Genomic DNA, 12,513 nt, shown 5'->3' with positions numbered 1-12,513 from the left:
TGACTCTGTGCAGCCACCAGATTTAGCTCAGAGGAATAATTAATGATGAAAACACTGCCCCAGATATTTGCTCTTGTTCCACGTTTCTGATGCAGCCTGTACGAGAGTTTCAATTCGAGTTTGGTAGTTTATTACGACTAACGGAAAGCCTCCTCCTCGGGGAAGACACCTCCTGTCAGCCCTCCCCTCGGCTGGAAGAGTCGCGCTGCTTTTTTCTGTCTGCGTCTGTGACATTTCAACCTGATGACTGGAGCTGTCAGCACCGTGCCGAGTCGGACTCTTTGATTTTTAAATGTGTATGGTTATATTCGCTCCGGTAAGTTCCATTTATCCCTTTAGTCTGGCCTGCTTCTCGTCACTTGTGGTGCTGATTGTAGTTTATGGATTACAACATGTTCAGAGGTGTGATCATCATGTTCTTGTGAAGTGAAGTGAAACACAATTTGATCAAGTATTCGTCTGGTTTGGCAGTTTGGCAGATGTTTTCAAAGAAAGTTCAGAGCTGCTGACACAGATTAAAGATTGTTGACTTGAAATCTAAAGACAAAACGGTCCAGAGTTGTGTGTTACATCTACAAACTGGATCTCACTGTACCGCTGTGGCCTCCCTCCAGGGCACAGTGAGCAGCTCCGTTAGTTGTCTTCCAACCTTTAAATTATTCAGGTTTTGTTTTCAAACCAATTATACATCTTAATAGTGTAATTTATTGATGTCTATACATAATGCAGGAAGCAGCGATCGCACCCTGATTGAAGTAAAACGCTTTTGGTGAATCCAGATGAATGAATTATGAGCTGGTAGTGATTCCATTTCTTTTTTTTTCTTCTTTCTCCCCACAGATTTTTGCCATTTGTGCTTTTGCAACATGTGGAGGATACTCTGGTCACCTCCAGGTTAAAGTGGACTGTGCAGACAGGAGGCACAGCAACCGCAGCATCAACATTGATTTTGGCTATCCTTTCAGGTGAAGTAGTCGTTCTTTCTTTGACATCACGTCCAATCAAAGACTCTTTAATGACACAAAACAAGGTTGTACATTTAATATTTTGCATCTGATCTCATTAGATAAGTAGCGTATGGATCATTTAAATGAACTCATAAGTATTTTGTTTTAAATTATTTCAAGAAGAGACAGAAAAGATTTAAAGCTGCACCTCTCTTGGAGCGTGCTGTCAGCCTCTGAACAGAAGAGCTGCTCTCTTTCACCCAATTTAAGGTCAGGAGGCTGGACAGCTGAGCAAGAACTCGACCCAATTTAACATCCCCGAGTGTGAAATGTTTCCCGGCATCATTAGACACAACTGCGCCTCCAGTCTTATCGGTTAAGACTTAAGCTTTGGTGGATCGTTACTGCGTTGTGTCACTATTTTATCAGTGTATCTGCAAATTTGCAGCATCAAAACTGCTTCGTGTTGTAGGGTTAAATAATGTAAACAAAATGTTCTGAGGGTCAGTCACACTGTAATGTATATATATATAGATTATTTTTGTCTTTCAGGTTGTGCAGTTGTACAATTTTGATTTAAAATGCCATCATACTTGAATTAAATGAAACTGCAACGGATGCTAATGGTTTTACTTTTACAATAAGTAAAGCTGTTTTACTGTTTGTCTTTGAAGATTGCTCTCCAGTATGTTCGGACTGGACTGTGTAGTGTTTAGGTTGAGGTGAACACAGATGGGGTTCTGCTTTGGTTGTACCTCAGCGTGATCAACCGCCTCCGTTCTACAGATCTACTGTCAGCCAGTGTCTAATTACCAGTTCACCCGGTTTGACTTTGCTCGTTCCCTGTAACCCATAATTGTGACGTATAAACTGCACAGTTATCCAGGCTGACAACACAAGGTGCTCAGTTTATTTCTTTTAAACAGCAGTGATGCTAAATTTAAGCATGAATACTGAAATCCAGAGGTATCAGCTGACCAGCACGATCCAAATAATGCAGTTGATTTGGTAGCTAAATGTTTCTGTGGATCACATTGTTAAACCTGCACTATGTGAAGACAAATGTGTAAACTCTGTTTTTACAATAATTGCCTGAAATCCATTTTTATTTATTATTATATTCTTCCCAAGCTGATGCCTTACGTGCACCCCAGTAGGCTAATGAACACCCAGCACTCCTTTACCCAGTAATTAAATCAGTGTCACGGCCACACAGTAGCTGTACTCACTGATGCCCCACAACACGGTCTTACATGTGAACTGCCCCTCATTACAGGTATTATTTCAGCTTTGTTCCAGAACGACTTTTCCTTTTTGTCTCTGGAAGCCAGTTCAGAAGTTTTTTGTTCATCTTATGAGAAAGAAGGTGTTATTTTATTCCTCCTGCAGATTGCACCAAGTGCATTTCAAGGCTCCCTTGTGCGACGTGAAACGAGGAGAGATTCTCTTCCTGGACGGCGACTTCTCCCCGGCTGCTCAGTTTTTCGTCACCGTGGGTGTTTTTGCTTTCCTGTACTCGCTGCTGGCGACCATCGTCTACGTCTTCTACCAGAACAAGTACCTGAAGCACAACAGAGGCCCACTTGTGGTCAGTGAGGTTTCAGCACCTCTAACGGTCCTTAAATAGGTTCAGGTTACAGCGGGATTGTGCTGAGTTTGTATGTAAGTTTTTGGTGTGACTTCCTCTCTTGTTGTGGCAGGATTTCGTGGTGACAGTCATCTTCTCCTTCATGTGGCTGGTCAGCAGCTGCTGTTGGGCCAAAGCTCTTTCTGACATCAAGACGGCCACGAACCCGACACAGGTGCTCCTCCTCATCTCCGCCTGCAGATCTCAGGAAAACAAATGTGCAGTTACCGAGGAGCCTCTGTGGTCCCGTCTCAACACGTCTGCGGTGGGTGTTCAGAGACAAGATCTGACAGAGAGCTGGAAAGAACCAGACATTTACACCTGTCTGTCTTTGCTGTTTTCAGGTTTTTGGTTTCGTTAACGTGGTCCTCTGGGTCGGGAACATTTGGTTCGTCTTCAAAGAGACGGGCTGGTACAAGACCGGCCAGAGGTACCCGACCAGGAGCGCTTCTGGGAAACGTTCCAGTGAAATGCGACAGCGCCTTTACAGCGAGAGCAGCTTCGAGCAGCCGGAGGAGGGTTTCAGTCTCTCCAGGCAGAACAGCTTCAATCAGTCAAAGGGGGATTTTGGTGCGCAGGTCCAGAGACAAGCTAGCATCAACCAGCCACAAGTAAGCTTCAGCTTACCGCAGACGTATCTCGGCAAACCGGTGATATATGACAGAGAGGATAAGGTGGTTTCTAAAGGGCCCATGATATTTGTCAATGAGATGTGAATGAAAATGTGTTTTAGTTTGTCACACATGGTGTTCATCATGGAGTAGAAGTTTTTTTTAAAGCCAGTTGTACCATGAAATGAAGACATTTACAGTTTATTACTATGAGAGTATCTGAGTTGCCTATTATTATTATTTTTATTATTGGTATATTTTATTGTATTTTTAGTGGCTCTTTGGCAATAAGTAGGTACTGTCGTGGAGTATTTGCTCAATTTGTCTCAATGATCGCTTGATAAGTTCAGTTGTTCTGCAGTCAAAACAATACAAGAACGTACAACTTGCATGTGTGCGAGACCATCAGATACGATGTCTTTACTAACAATCACACCAGTTATTGAAAGGGCAAAAACACACTTAGTGCATCCAAAAACAGGAGAAATGAGGGTCATTTAGTTATTGAATTTAAATTCATTTTCAATCATTATCAAGCTAAATACAGTCGTGACTCGATAAGCCGACCCTTAACAATCCTAAGCCTGCTATCTGACAGGTTTTTAGGAAAAACTAACGGAACCCATAAAAAACAGCCTTAACATACCGACAGCCTTGGATTCTGACTCCGACATGACATTTAATGTCACCAATCAGGATAACGGCGTATTATCTGACTGAACAATCCCACAGATTGGCTACGTTCACACTGCAGGACTTGATGCTCAATTCGGATTTTCTTGTGAAATCCATTTTTTTGGCGAGTTCGTTCACATTTCCAGTTAAATGCGACTTGTATGTGATCTGCTGTGTGAACTTCATACGACCCAAAAGTGTCCCGCATGCGCAGAAGAGGACACGATGACATCACACGCAGTGAGCGTGCTCAGTGTTTATGGAGGTAAACACTGATGGTAACGGTGGAGCGTCTCTGCCACTCCCCCGCCGCCACCGATGGTGGAAACAGAACTGTGAGTGCTAACTAAACTAGCATCAGCAGCCAAGTACTGCCTGTGCGTTCTGGCCACTTCCACCCCGTCAGAGCGCCGCCCTGGAGTGGAAGTGGCCGGAACGTGCACAATCGCACCGGTCAGTTCGGCGTGAAATCCAGTGATGCGTAGTGTTCTAACAATACACTAGTTATTATAACAACTATGAACAATGAATATTAACAGCAAATGAACCTTCCAGCATCAAGCCCTCCTCGTATCTCCACCTCCATCTTGACAATCCGACAGCCTTGCTATCCGACATAGAAGAAGGTTTTACATTTAGTGTCAGATTATCGAGTCACGACTGTACATGAGTTTCTATGACACCTGCCTGCACATCATTACAGTCTCTTGCAATATTCTTGTGTGAATGTTAAACATATCGGCCAGAAACTGCAGCAACATGAAACCCAGACCAGGCAGAGAGCTGGACGGTGTTGATGACAGCCTGAACTTAAGCCCTCGTAGCCTCCTGCTGCACTACATTTCCTTAGATTTATATATTTTATATTACACAGTATTTGTTAACCATGTTCAATAAATTATTTGTTAAAATGATCATGTAAAATGTTGTGGTTAGCACTTAGTCTGCAGGCTGCACAGACTAAGTGGCCTGTGGTTATTTACTCCATGTCTGTTTCCTACATTAAAAGCCTTGAGAATTTCCTCACCCTAACCCTAAACATTTGTTTTGATCTCAGGAGTATTGAGATGCTATTAGATTACTTCATATCTCTGTGTGAAGTTCTGCTTTCCTGTGACTACATTGGCATTGTTTATGTTTGTTTGACATTATGAAAAGTTGACGTGATGCTGGAGATTTATATATTCTATATGTTTGCACTCTTACCCATCCTTTAAATGGGAAACACTCACAGTTTGGACTATACAGCCTACGAACGGTATGAAAACGCAGTGTGTCGGTGCAGAAATATAACCAATGTGCTCCAGTTCTCTCAATAAATATTTAATGTTTAATTGTACCATTTATTCCCTTTGTCATTATTGATGGATTTTCTGGTATTAGAATCAATGCAGGGCTCCAGATTGTCTACATGTGGACATTTTATTGGTTTCAAATGGAAGATGAACGCTGCTTTAGTGGAACTTCACATAATAGTGTTACTTTAAAAAAAAAAAAAAAAAGTGATATATCTTCTCTATACACCTTCCAATAGAGCATTGTGTGTTACATACTGAGACAATGACTCATAATTTTAATGAAGAATATGTTGAAATGCTCATGTTGTGTGTGATCACATCACTTGAAGGTGCACGTCATCTGTTGATAAAGACATCGTGCTGTTCAATTCAGGCAGTAAGTGTGGTTTGCTGTTTTCCTCTCAGCTCTGTGTATTTCTTCAGTCAAACTCTGGTTCTGGTATAAAAGTGGGTGAATCCACTGTGGAGCTAACATGTTTTTTTCATGTGCTGAGAAATGTCAGCCTCTTCATTCTCATGGAAAAAGCAACAAAGCAGCGAATGTGAAGAAATCCCAAAAAAAGAAATGTGAAAAATCTGCAGAGGGAGTCACTAATGAACACCGACTGTGATGGAGACAGCCGTGTACACTGAAGCGTGTTTCCCACTGTGTATCAGGATTATCTCGGCTGCAAAGGCCAAAGGGATAATCCCTCGGGGTATCTATTTCATCCTGTCTAAGACAGTTAACGTAATACTAACTAAGACCTAAAACCTCTTATCCGTCTGACCACTGCAGAAGCAGTTGATATCTTTCCATGACAGTGAGTTTAATTTGAGTGGATGCCAGAAAAGATCAGAGGCACTGATCGTACATTTATTAACACATCCCAGGGGAAGGATATTCTGTTGGTAATTTAATTCACTGAGTACAAACGTAGCGTTCATGGCTGTCAATACACCTTCTGTCATATTTGCTTGTCAACCGAAGCACTAAACTGTCTGTGAAGGCAGCGACCCAGATGATCCTCCAGCGTGGCGGCCCAGACCGTGTCCACATGTGCCGGGGTATTACTGAAAACACTTGTTTTGTGTTTTGGCCTTTTGCTCCCATGCAAACACAGTTTTAGGTCACTGAAAACTGACCTTTTGGAAAATCCCCTCCAGGGTGAAGATTGTGAGGAACACACTCTCGTTTACGTCATGATTGGCTGTTATCAGTCGCTGCACTACAACCGTACAACTCAGCAACAAACCCTCTCCTCCGTCTCCACCGGCAGTGAATGGTCTGAAACTATACTGTTAGTATTTTTAAAGCGCTGATTTTAAATGAGTTGTGTGAACATTAATTATTTGCTTTTATGATTCCAGATGTTTAACAAATTGTTCGTGATCGATGAAAAGGTAAAATATTGATGCAGTGTCTGAGATGCAAAGTAATATGGCGGCACAGTAGACGAGGGCATCCTGCTTTACTGCTGCTGCTGTTGTTGTTGTGTTTGTAAGGCTTTTAGGAGCAAATGTGTGCTTTGAGGTTATGTAAAAATTATATTTTTCCACAGCAAGCTGATCACTTATTGCAATGTTATGTTCCTAATCTCTAACAACCACAGTGCTTGGTTTCTTTTTTGGTTTTGTTTTCAACAAAGGTTAAAATGTCATGGCACTAAAGCTACCGGTGTGGCTAAATGTCTCGTTTTAAATATATGACATTGTGAGACACACATTTTTCAGCCTGTTAAAGATCCGACAAAAACATTTCAGTTGGATTTCCACTGTTTTCATTGGTGTAAAGATAGAAAAGATACAGGCACGTACGATAAATTGCTATTTAATCGCCTTTACAATCAATCAGCACAAGTCAGGTCTAAAAAAACAAGTTCTACACGCATTATAGTGGTTCATATTATGTGACCTTCTTTTAAAAAATGATTAAAACCCAACTAAGATCCTGAAAGCGCTCTTGCTACGATGCATGTTGCTGCTAACTGAATCATTATGTTCTTCTACTCTTCCTCTCAGCAAACATTAGCCTGGAAGTATAGACCGTGTAATCCCCGAGTTTGTTATTAAGACCTCTGCATGCAGCTCCTCCTATCCGATCCGAGCAATTAGAACAAAGACGGGCGATGCTGGTTCCTGCCAGCCTCTTGACAGAGAGAATGAGCACATGCAGGTGTCCAGAGGAGGCTCTTTGAAGAAGATTATGGTGCATATGCAAACAGCGTGCCAATTAGGGTCAGGTTATTAGCAGGAAATAAGGGGCTACATCATGAAATGGATGGCCCATGGAGGATGGAGGAAGGGTATATTTAAATGTAATTAATCCCCTTTGTGCTTGTGCATGTTGTAGTGGTGTGTAGCGCTTCGTGTTGGTTTGTAGTTCTCTCTGCAGAACATGAAGCAGCCATGATTTTTAATTCCCAAATGGAGAACAACGTGGAACATGTGCGCGAACATTTTTAAATATACCAGCAGGGGGCATCATTCACCTGTTCTGTCAACTGGAAGCTCTCCAACGCAGGATGCTTCAATGTCATTCCATTTAAATTTGCATTTAATGTGATTTACTGTTTTGCTTTTGCACTGGAGTAGAAATGATGTGTAATATTTCCTCTATTGAAGTTTTTGTAGCCTACATTTTCTGAAATCACACAGCGTGACGAGCTGCACTGCAGACGGACTGGAAGAGTCACATATTATGAGTGTGGCCTCCAGGTGGCGGTATAACACCACAGCAACTCAAACATGACCTTGGTTCTGTCAGTGGAGGGAAGCATTAACAGTGTTGACATGTTTATATGTTGGGCTGCAGGGTTGTTTTTGGATATATGGCCACATAGGTCTTTAAGATTTAAAAATAAATAAATAATAGAACACCAAATTGTCATTGTGTAGAAGTTTATTTAACCCAAAGCAACGTGAAATAGCTAATTATTGTGACAATTTTTTATTTTTTTTTAATTCACATGATTAGACTCAACATTCAGGCTTTTGTGAGAGAGAAAAAAAAAACAACCTGTTTTGCATTTGGCGATACAAGAAAATGTTCTCAGACTCTTGTCTTTACTCATGACTCTCCAGATGAAGTTAATTGCAGTGCGCTAACGCAACACCACACTGTATGTCTTCATCATCATCTGTGAAGATTCTCAGTCATCAGGACATTTGGTAGTTGGGTTCATTCTTTGCTCATACCTTACTTTTTTATTCCACTTGCTTGTTTCTGTTTTTATCTTGTACCCTGTAAAGCGATTTTAAGTATCTAGAAAAGCACTATACAAAATAAATGTATTATTACTCTATATTTTGTGTTTTTTTTAAATTCACCTACAGAAACTTTTGAAAAAAATGTGAAATAACACCTTTTCTGGTTCAACCTGTATCCCCTCAGGAAGATTTTATTTTATTTAACAGTCCCACAGATGAGGCTGTCTCTGGTTATTTTTTACTAAATATTATACCGTCTACTTTACAATAGATTTAAAATAGTTTTGGTCCTGTAGTATCTGAGAAATACAACACTTGATAACTGGAGCTCTGAAGAAATCAAAACTATTCTCATTTTGTAATCTAATAAGATGTTCTGATACCAAGCTTTCATAAAACTACAGCTGTCATCCCAGGAAATCTGTTTTAAACAAGTTACCCATAATTACAAAAAAAGGGCGACACGGTGGCTCTGTGTTTAGCACCATCGCCTGCTACATCCTGTCCTGTTTAGGACACCCAGGATCTTTCTGCGTGGAGTCTCCATGTTCTCAGCAGCGTGGGTTCTCTCCGGGTTCCTCCCACAGTCCAAAAACATTAATTGGTGATTCTAAATTGTCCGTAGGTGTGAATGTGAGTGTGCTTGGTTGCCTGTCTCTAAGTGTAGCCCTGTGATAGACTGGTTACCTGTCCAGGGTGTCCCCTGCCTTCACTCTAAGTCAGCTGGGATAAACTCCAGCCCTCCGTGACCCTCGTGAGGATTAAGCGGTGTGTAGATAATTACAAAAAAAAGAAAATAAACAGCAAGTATAAATGCTGTAAATCTAACAACTTGTGGGGCAATCGGGGAACCCAGGAGCAGACACAGATCAGGCTGACAGGCAGGTTCAGTGCAAAAGGATTTTATTAAGGCAGAAACAAAACTGAAAACTAAAACAAGGGTGCAGACTAAACAGAGTGGGAAACAAACAGAATTCAAACAAGGACGAAGCTACAAAACTCCAACTAAGAACAGAGGGGGAAACCTAACGGATTCTAAGCTACAAAAAACCAGGAATACTCACAAAGGAGGGAAAACAGAGGGGGCAGAGAGGCTCAGGGGAATCCAGGGAGAGGCGAAGTGGAGACCGGCAGAAACGTGCAAATGTAATGTCTATGATCCGGCGGCTTGTGGTGGAATGAACCGAGTATTTATAGGAGCAGTGGTGATAGTGTGCAGGTGAGTCCGAAGTTGCAGCTGAGGGTGATTGTCCTGATTAGAGGCAAGATGCACAGGGGCAGAGAGGGAGAGGGGCAGAAAGAGAGAGGGGCAGAGAGGGAGAGGGGCAGAGAGCGAGAGGGGCAGAGAGCGAGAGGGGCAGAGAGGGAGACAGGCTAGGGCTGGGGTCGAGGCTGGGGTGGGTCATGACACAACTAACTTCTCCAGCAGCAGTTCCACGAGATATCCTTTGTTCCTGGAACTGCTTTAGAGGATTCCCAAAGGATTACCATCATCATAGCCTGATGAAAACCATCTGCTGCTCGGAAGGAGGATCACTGACAGTCAAGCTGTGACTCGATGACTTTTAAGGGTTAAGATTAAGCTGAGAAGGAGGATATAGTCAGAAGGTGACCATTGAGGTTTTAGACTTGATCCAAAAGGCATCGAAATTAGTTTCTCAAATTTTCTTATGTTGTTTTTGTCACTTGGAGAAAGCTGCTAATCAAAGTTTTAGAATCAGCTCATAGTTCTTTGCTCCAAATATTCAGCCTTGTAATTCAGATGGACTCAAATGTTCAACCAGCCAGTCAGAGTTAAATGAACACAACAGCAAGTTTGTTTTTTTTTCATGCATGCATTTATTATCTATTTCATTCTAGGATTTTTTTTGTTTCTTTTTCATTAAATACATAAAAATACCACCAGTGAAACACAGGCTCCCCCATATAATTACATGAAAATTCCCCACATTTGATTGCGTGACATTTCAGCAGATTTACAGTTTGCCTCGAGAGATCTGAGTGTCTGAGTTCACTCGCCCTCACTCACTCACGCACTCATGCGCTCACACGCACACAGACGCACAAATGCTATACAAGATAACTTCCGCAGCAAATGGATTCCTTTACACTTCGTAGTTTACACATATTAACAGATGAGACAGAATTCCTTAGCAGGTTTGGTTCAGAGTCCGCTTGTTACATCCATAAATCCATTTGGCAAAAGTTCATGACTTTCTTTGATGGGATCACTTAAAATCTGGAAGCAATCAGTAAGGAAAATGTCCACAGGTTTGAGGAGGTCATCAGGATTAAGACACAGAGGACACCTCTGTCTTGCTTGTTGAGACTGAGGTCTCATCCTCCACCATGCCGCCCATTCCAATAGTGCTCAGCATGCAGTTACGGAACTGAAAGGCAGAGCAGAGAGAGTGAATGCAGAGTCTAAGCATGCACAGTTCAGGATTGCAAAAAGAAAGAGAAGATGAAGCTGTTTGCATATGTGGAACCAACCTGTTTGTTCATCAGCACATAGATCACGGGGTTGTACAAGGCTGAGCTCTTTGCAAAGAAAGCGGGGATGGCTGCTGTCAGGGCGGAGAAGGCAGCGCCCTTGTTCAGGAAGATCCAACCGGCAAAGCTGGCATATGGGGTCCAAGCTACCAGGAAGCCAATGACCATCAGGATGCACATGCGTGTCACTTCCTTCTCAGCCTTCTGGGTGGATGCAGAGTCCTGCTGCTGGGCTGCAGCCTGTCGAAGGCAAGAAGGTTTTATAGTTTATTCAGTAAATCCTGCCAGACAGTACAATGATGGTGCTTAGCTTGTTCTGTTACTAAGTGTTAACAATGAAGGAAGAACTTACGGCTTTGACTGTCAGCACAAGGCTGCCATAGGTGAAGAAAATGAGGAAGACTGGGATGAAGAAGTGGACGACAAACATGTAGATGACGTATGACTCATTGTTGAAGCCTGGAGCCAGAGTGTAGTAGTCGGGTCCGCAGGAGCACTGCATGCCCTCAGGGAGGTATCTGTGTGAGGTGGAAGAAAAGGAAAGTCATGATTAAAACGCCGTCATTTTCTTGGAGTATTACGTTTGGTTTTGGCTGAATTTATAAATCTTTAAATACAAACTTCTATTTAACTAAATTGAGAGATATGTTACCTGGACCAGCCGAAAAGTGGGGGAGCGGCGCAAGCCATGGCCATCACCCAGGTGAAGATGACTCCAGCTGCAGCGTGAGAGCCGGTGAACTTGAAGCTTCCCATGGGTTTGCAAACGACGATGTATCTCTCAACAGCCAGGACGACCAGTGACCAGAGAGCAACTTCACCTGTAGAGAGAACAGGTAACAGATACGTTATTCACTTCTATTTTACACCTGCCAGTGTAATGGGAAGCCTAACTTCTTGTATTCTTGCTTCTCCTTTGCATTTTATTTCTTACCTCCAAGTGTGGCCATGAATCCCTCAATAGCGCAGAAAGTGGGTCCAAGAATGAAGTAGCCGTTCATAGCAGATGTAATGGTGATGGTGAAGCCGAAGGCGCACATGATGAGTCCAGCCACAGCCAGGTTGACCAGGATGTAGTTGAGAGGTTGCCGGAGCTTCTTGTTCTGAGCGGTCACAAACAATGTCAGGCCGTTGATGGGAGTTCCAGTGCAGATCAGGAAGAACATGTAGAAAGCTAGAAGCTTGTAGATCATCGGGTCCACCATGTAGTACTGGGGGTATTCGAAAGGACTTCTAACAATCCCAGTCCTGTTGGTCATGGGAATGTAGAAGTTCTTGCCCTCAGTGCCATTGGGCTCGATTCCGCCGTCCCAAACCATGTTTGCTTGTCGGTTGGTCTGTTGAGCTTTCGCTGCGAAGAAGAGTTCAGTAGTGAGGATGGACACGGATTCCTGAGTTGCTCGGTGTGGTTTTTATACCCCTTCACTAACCCCATTGTACCAAAACAGCCAAAATGGGATTAGAGGATTGTGAGGTAGTTCAGGGGTTAAGAGGACAGTAATCAATCTTAACACCGGATAGAGATGCCGGAGCTACAGATAATGCTTCACTTCCCAAGTCTGGAGGAATTGTTGTATCGTGACATAAAAGACTGGAATCGCGTCCAACTTTTACAACTTTGAGGACAATATTAAGGGCAAGCAAATCAAACTTTGAATCATGAGAAACACATC

General features: G+C 42.6%; 2 protein-coding genes across 2 annotated transcripts; one reads left to right on the top strand and one right to left on the bottom strand.

The window, feature by feature from the left end:
- Positions 1–292: 292 nt before the first annotated feature.
- synprb (synaptoporin b) lies at positions 293–3,290 on the top strand. The gene is made up of 5 exons (XM_008285759.1): positions 293–316; positions 841–965; positions 2,337–2,535; positions 2,648–2,839; positions 2,919–3,290. Exons 1-5 carry the CDS (start codon positions 293–295, stop codon positions 3,288–3,290), a joined length of 912 nt encoding a protein of 303 aa, XP_008283981.1.
- A 7,348-nt stretch (positions 3,291–10,638) lies between these two features.
- LOC103360090 (green-sensitive opsin-like) lies at positions 10,639–12,159 on the bottom strand. The gene is made up of 5 exons (XM_008285748.1): positions 11,775–12,159; positions 11,493–11,661; positions 11,193–11,358; positions 10,841–11,080; positions 10,639–10,737 (listed from the first exon to the last, which is right to left on the bottom strand). Exons 1-5 carry the CDS (start codon positions 12,157–12,159, stop codon positions 10,639–10,641), a joined length of 1,059 nt encoding a protein of 352 aa, XP_008283970.1.
- Positions 12,160–12,513: the final 354 nt, after the last annotated feature.

Source organism: Stegastes partitus, unplaced genomic scaffold (assembly GCF_000690725.1).
Source record: "Stegastes partitus isolate 25-593 unplaced genomic scaffold, Stegastes_partitus-1.0.2 Scaffold10, whole genome shotgun sequence".
NCBI lineage: Eukaryota > Metazoa > Chordata > Actinopteri > Pomacentridae > Stegastes > Stegastes partitus.
The sequence above is the reverse complement of the archived record's forward strand: the minus strand, read 5'-3'. Positions and strand labels throughout refer to the sequence as shown.

What these genes read in the sequence shown, in the direction of transcription:
- synprb (XM_008285759.1), top strand. Translation starts at nt 293, where the DNA reads ATGTGTATGGTTATATTCGCTCCG. An exon ending in ACAACAGAGGCCCACTTGTG is followed by an intron (nt 2,536 to 2,647) that starts GTCAGTGAGGTT and finishes TTGTTGTGGCAG; the next exon opens with GATTTCGTGGTGACAGTCAT. An exon ending in CCCGTCTCAACACGTCTGCG is followed by an intron (nt 2,840 to 2,918) that starts GTGGGTGTTCAG and finishes TGCTGTTTTCAG; the next exon opens with GTTTTTGGTTTCGTTAACGT.
- LOC103360090 (XM_008285748.1), bottom strand. Translation starts at nt 12,159, where the DNA reads ATGGTTTGGGACGGCGGAATCGAGCCCAATGGCACTGAGGGCAAGAAC. An exon ending in ATTCATGGCCACACTTGGAG is followed by an intron (nt 11,662 to 11,774) that starts GTAAGAAATAAA and finishes TTCTCTCTACAG; the next exon opens with GTGAAGTTGCTCTCTGGTCA. An exon ending in CCACTTTTCGGCTGGTCCAG is followed by an intron (nt 11,359 to 11,492) that starts GTAACATATCTC and finishes CACCTCACACAG; the next exon opens with ATACCTCCCTGAGGGCATGC.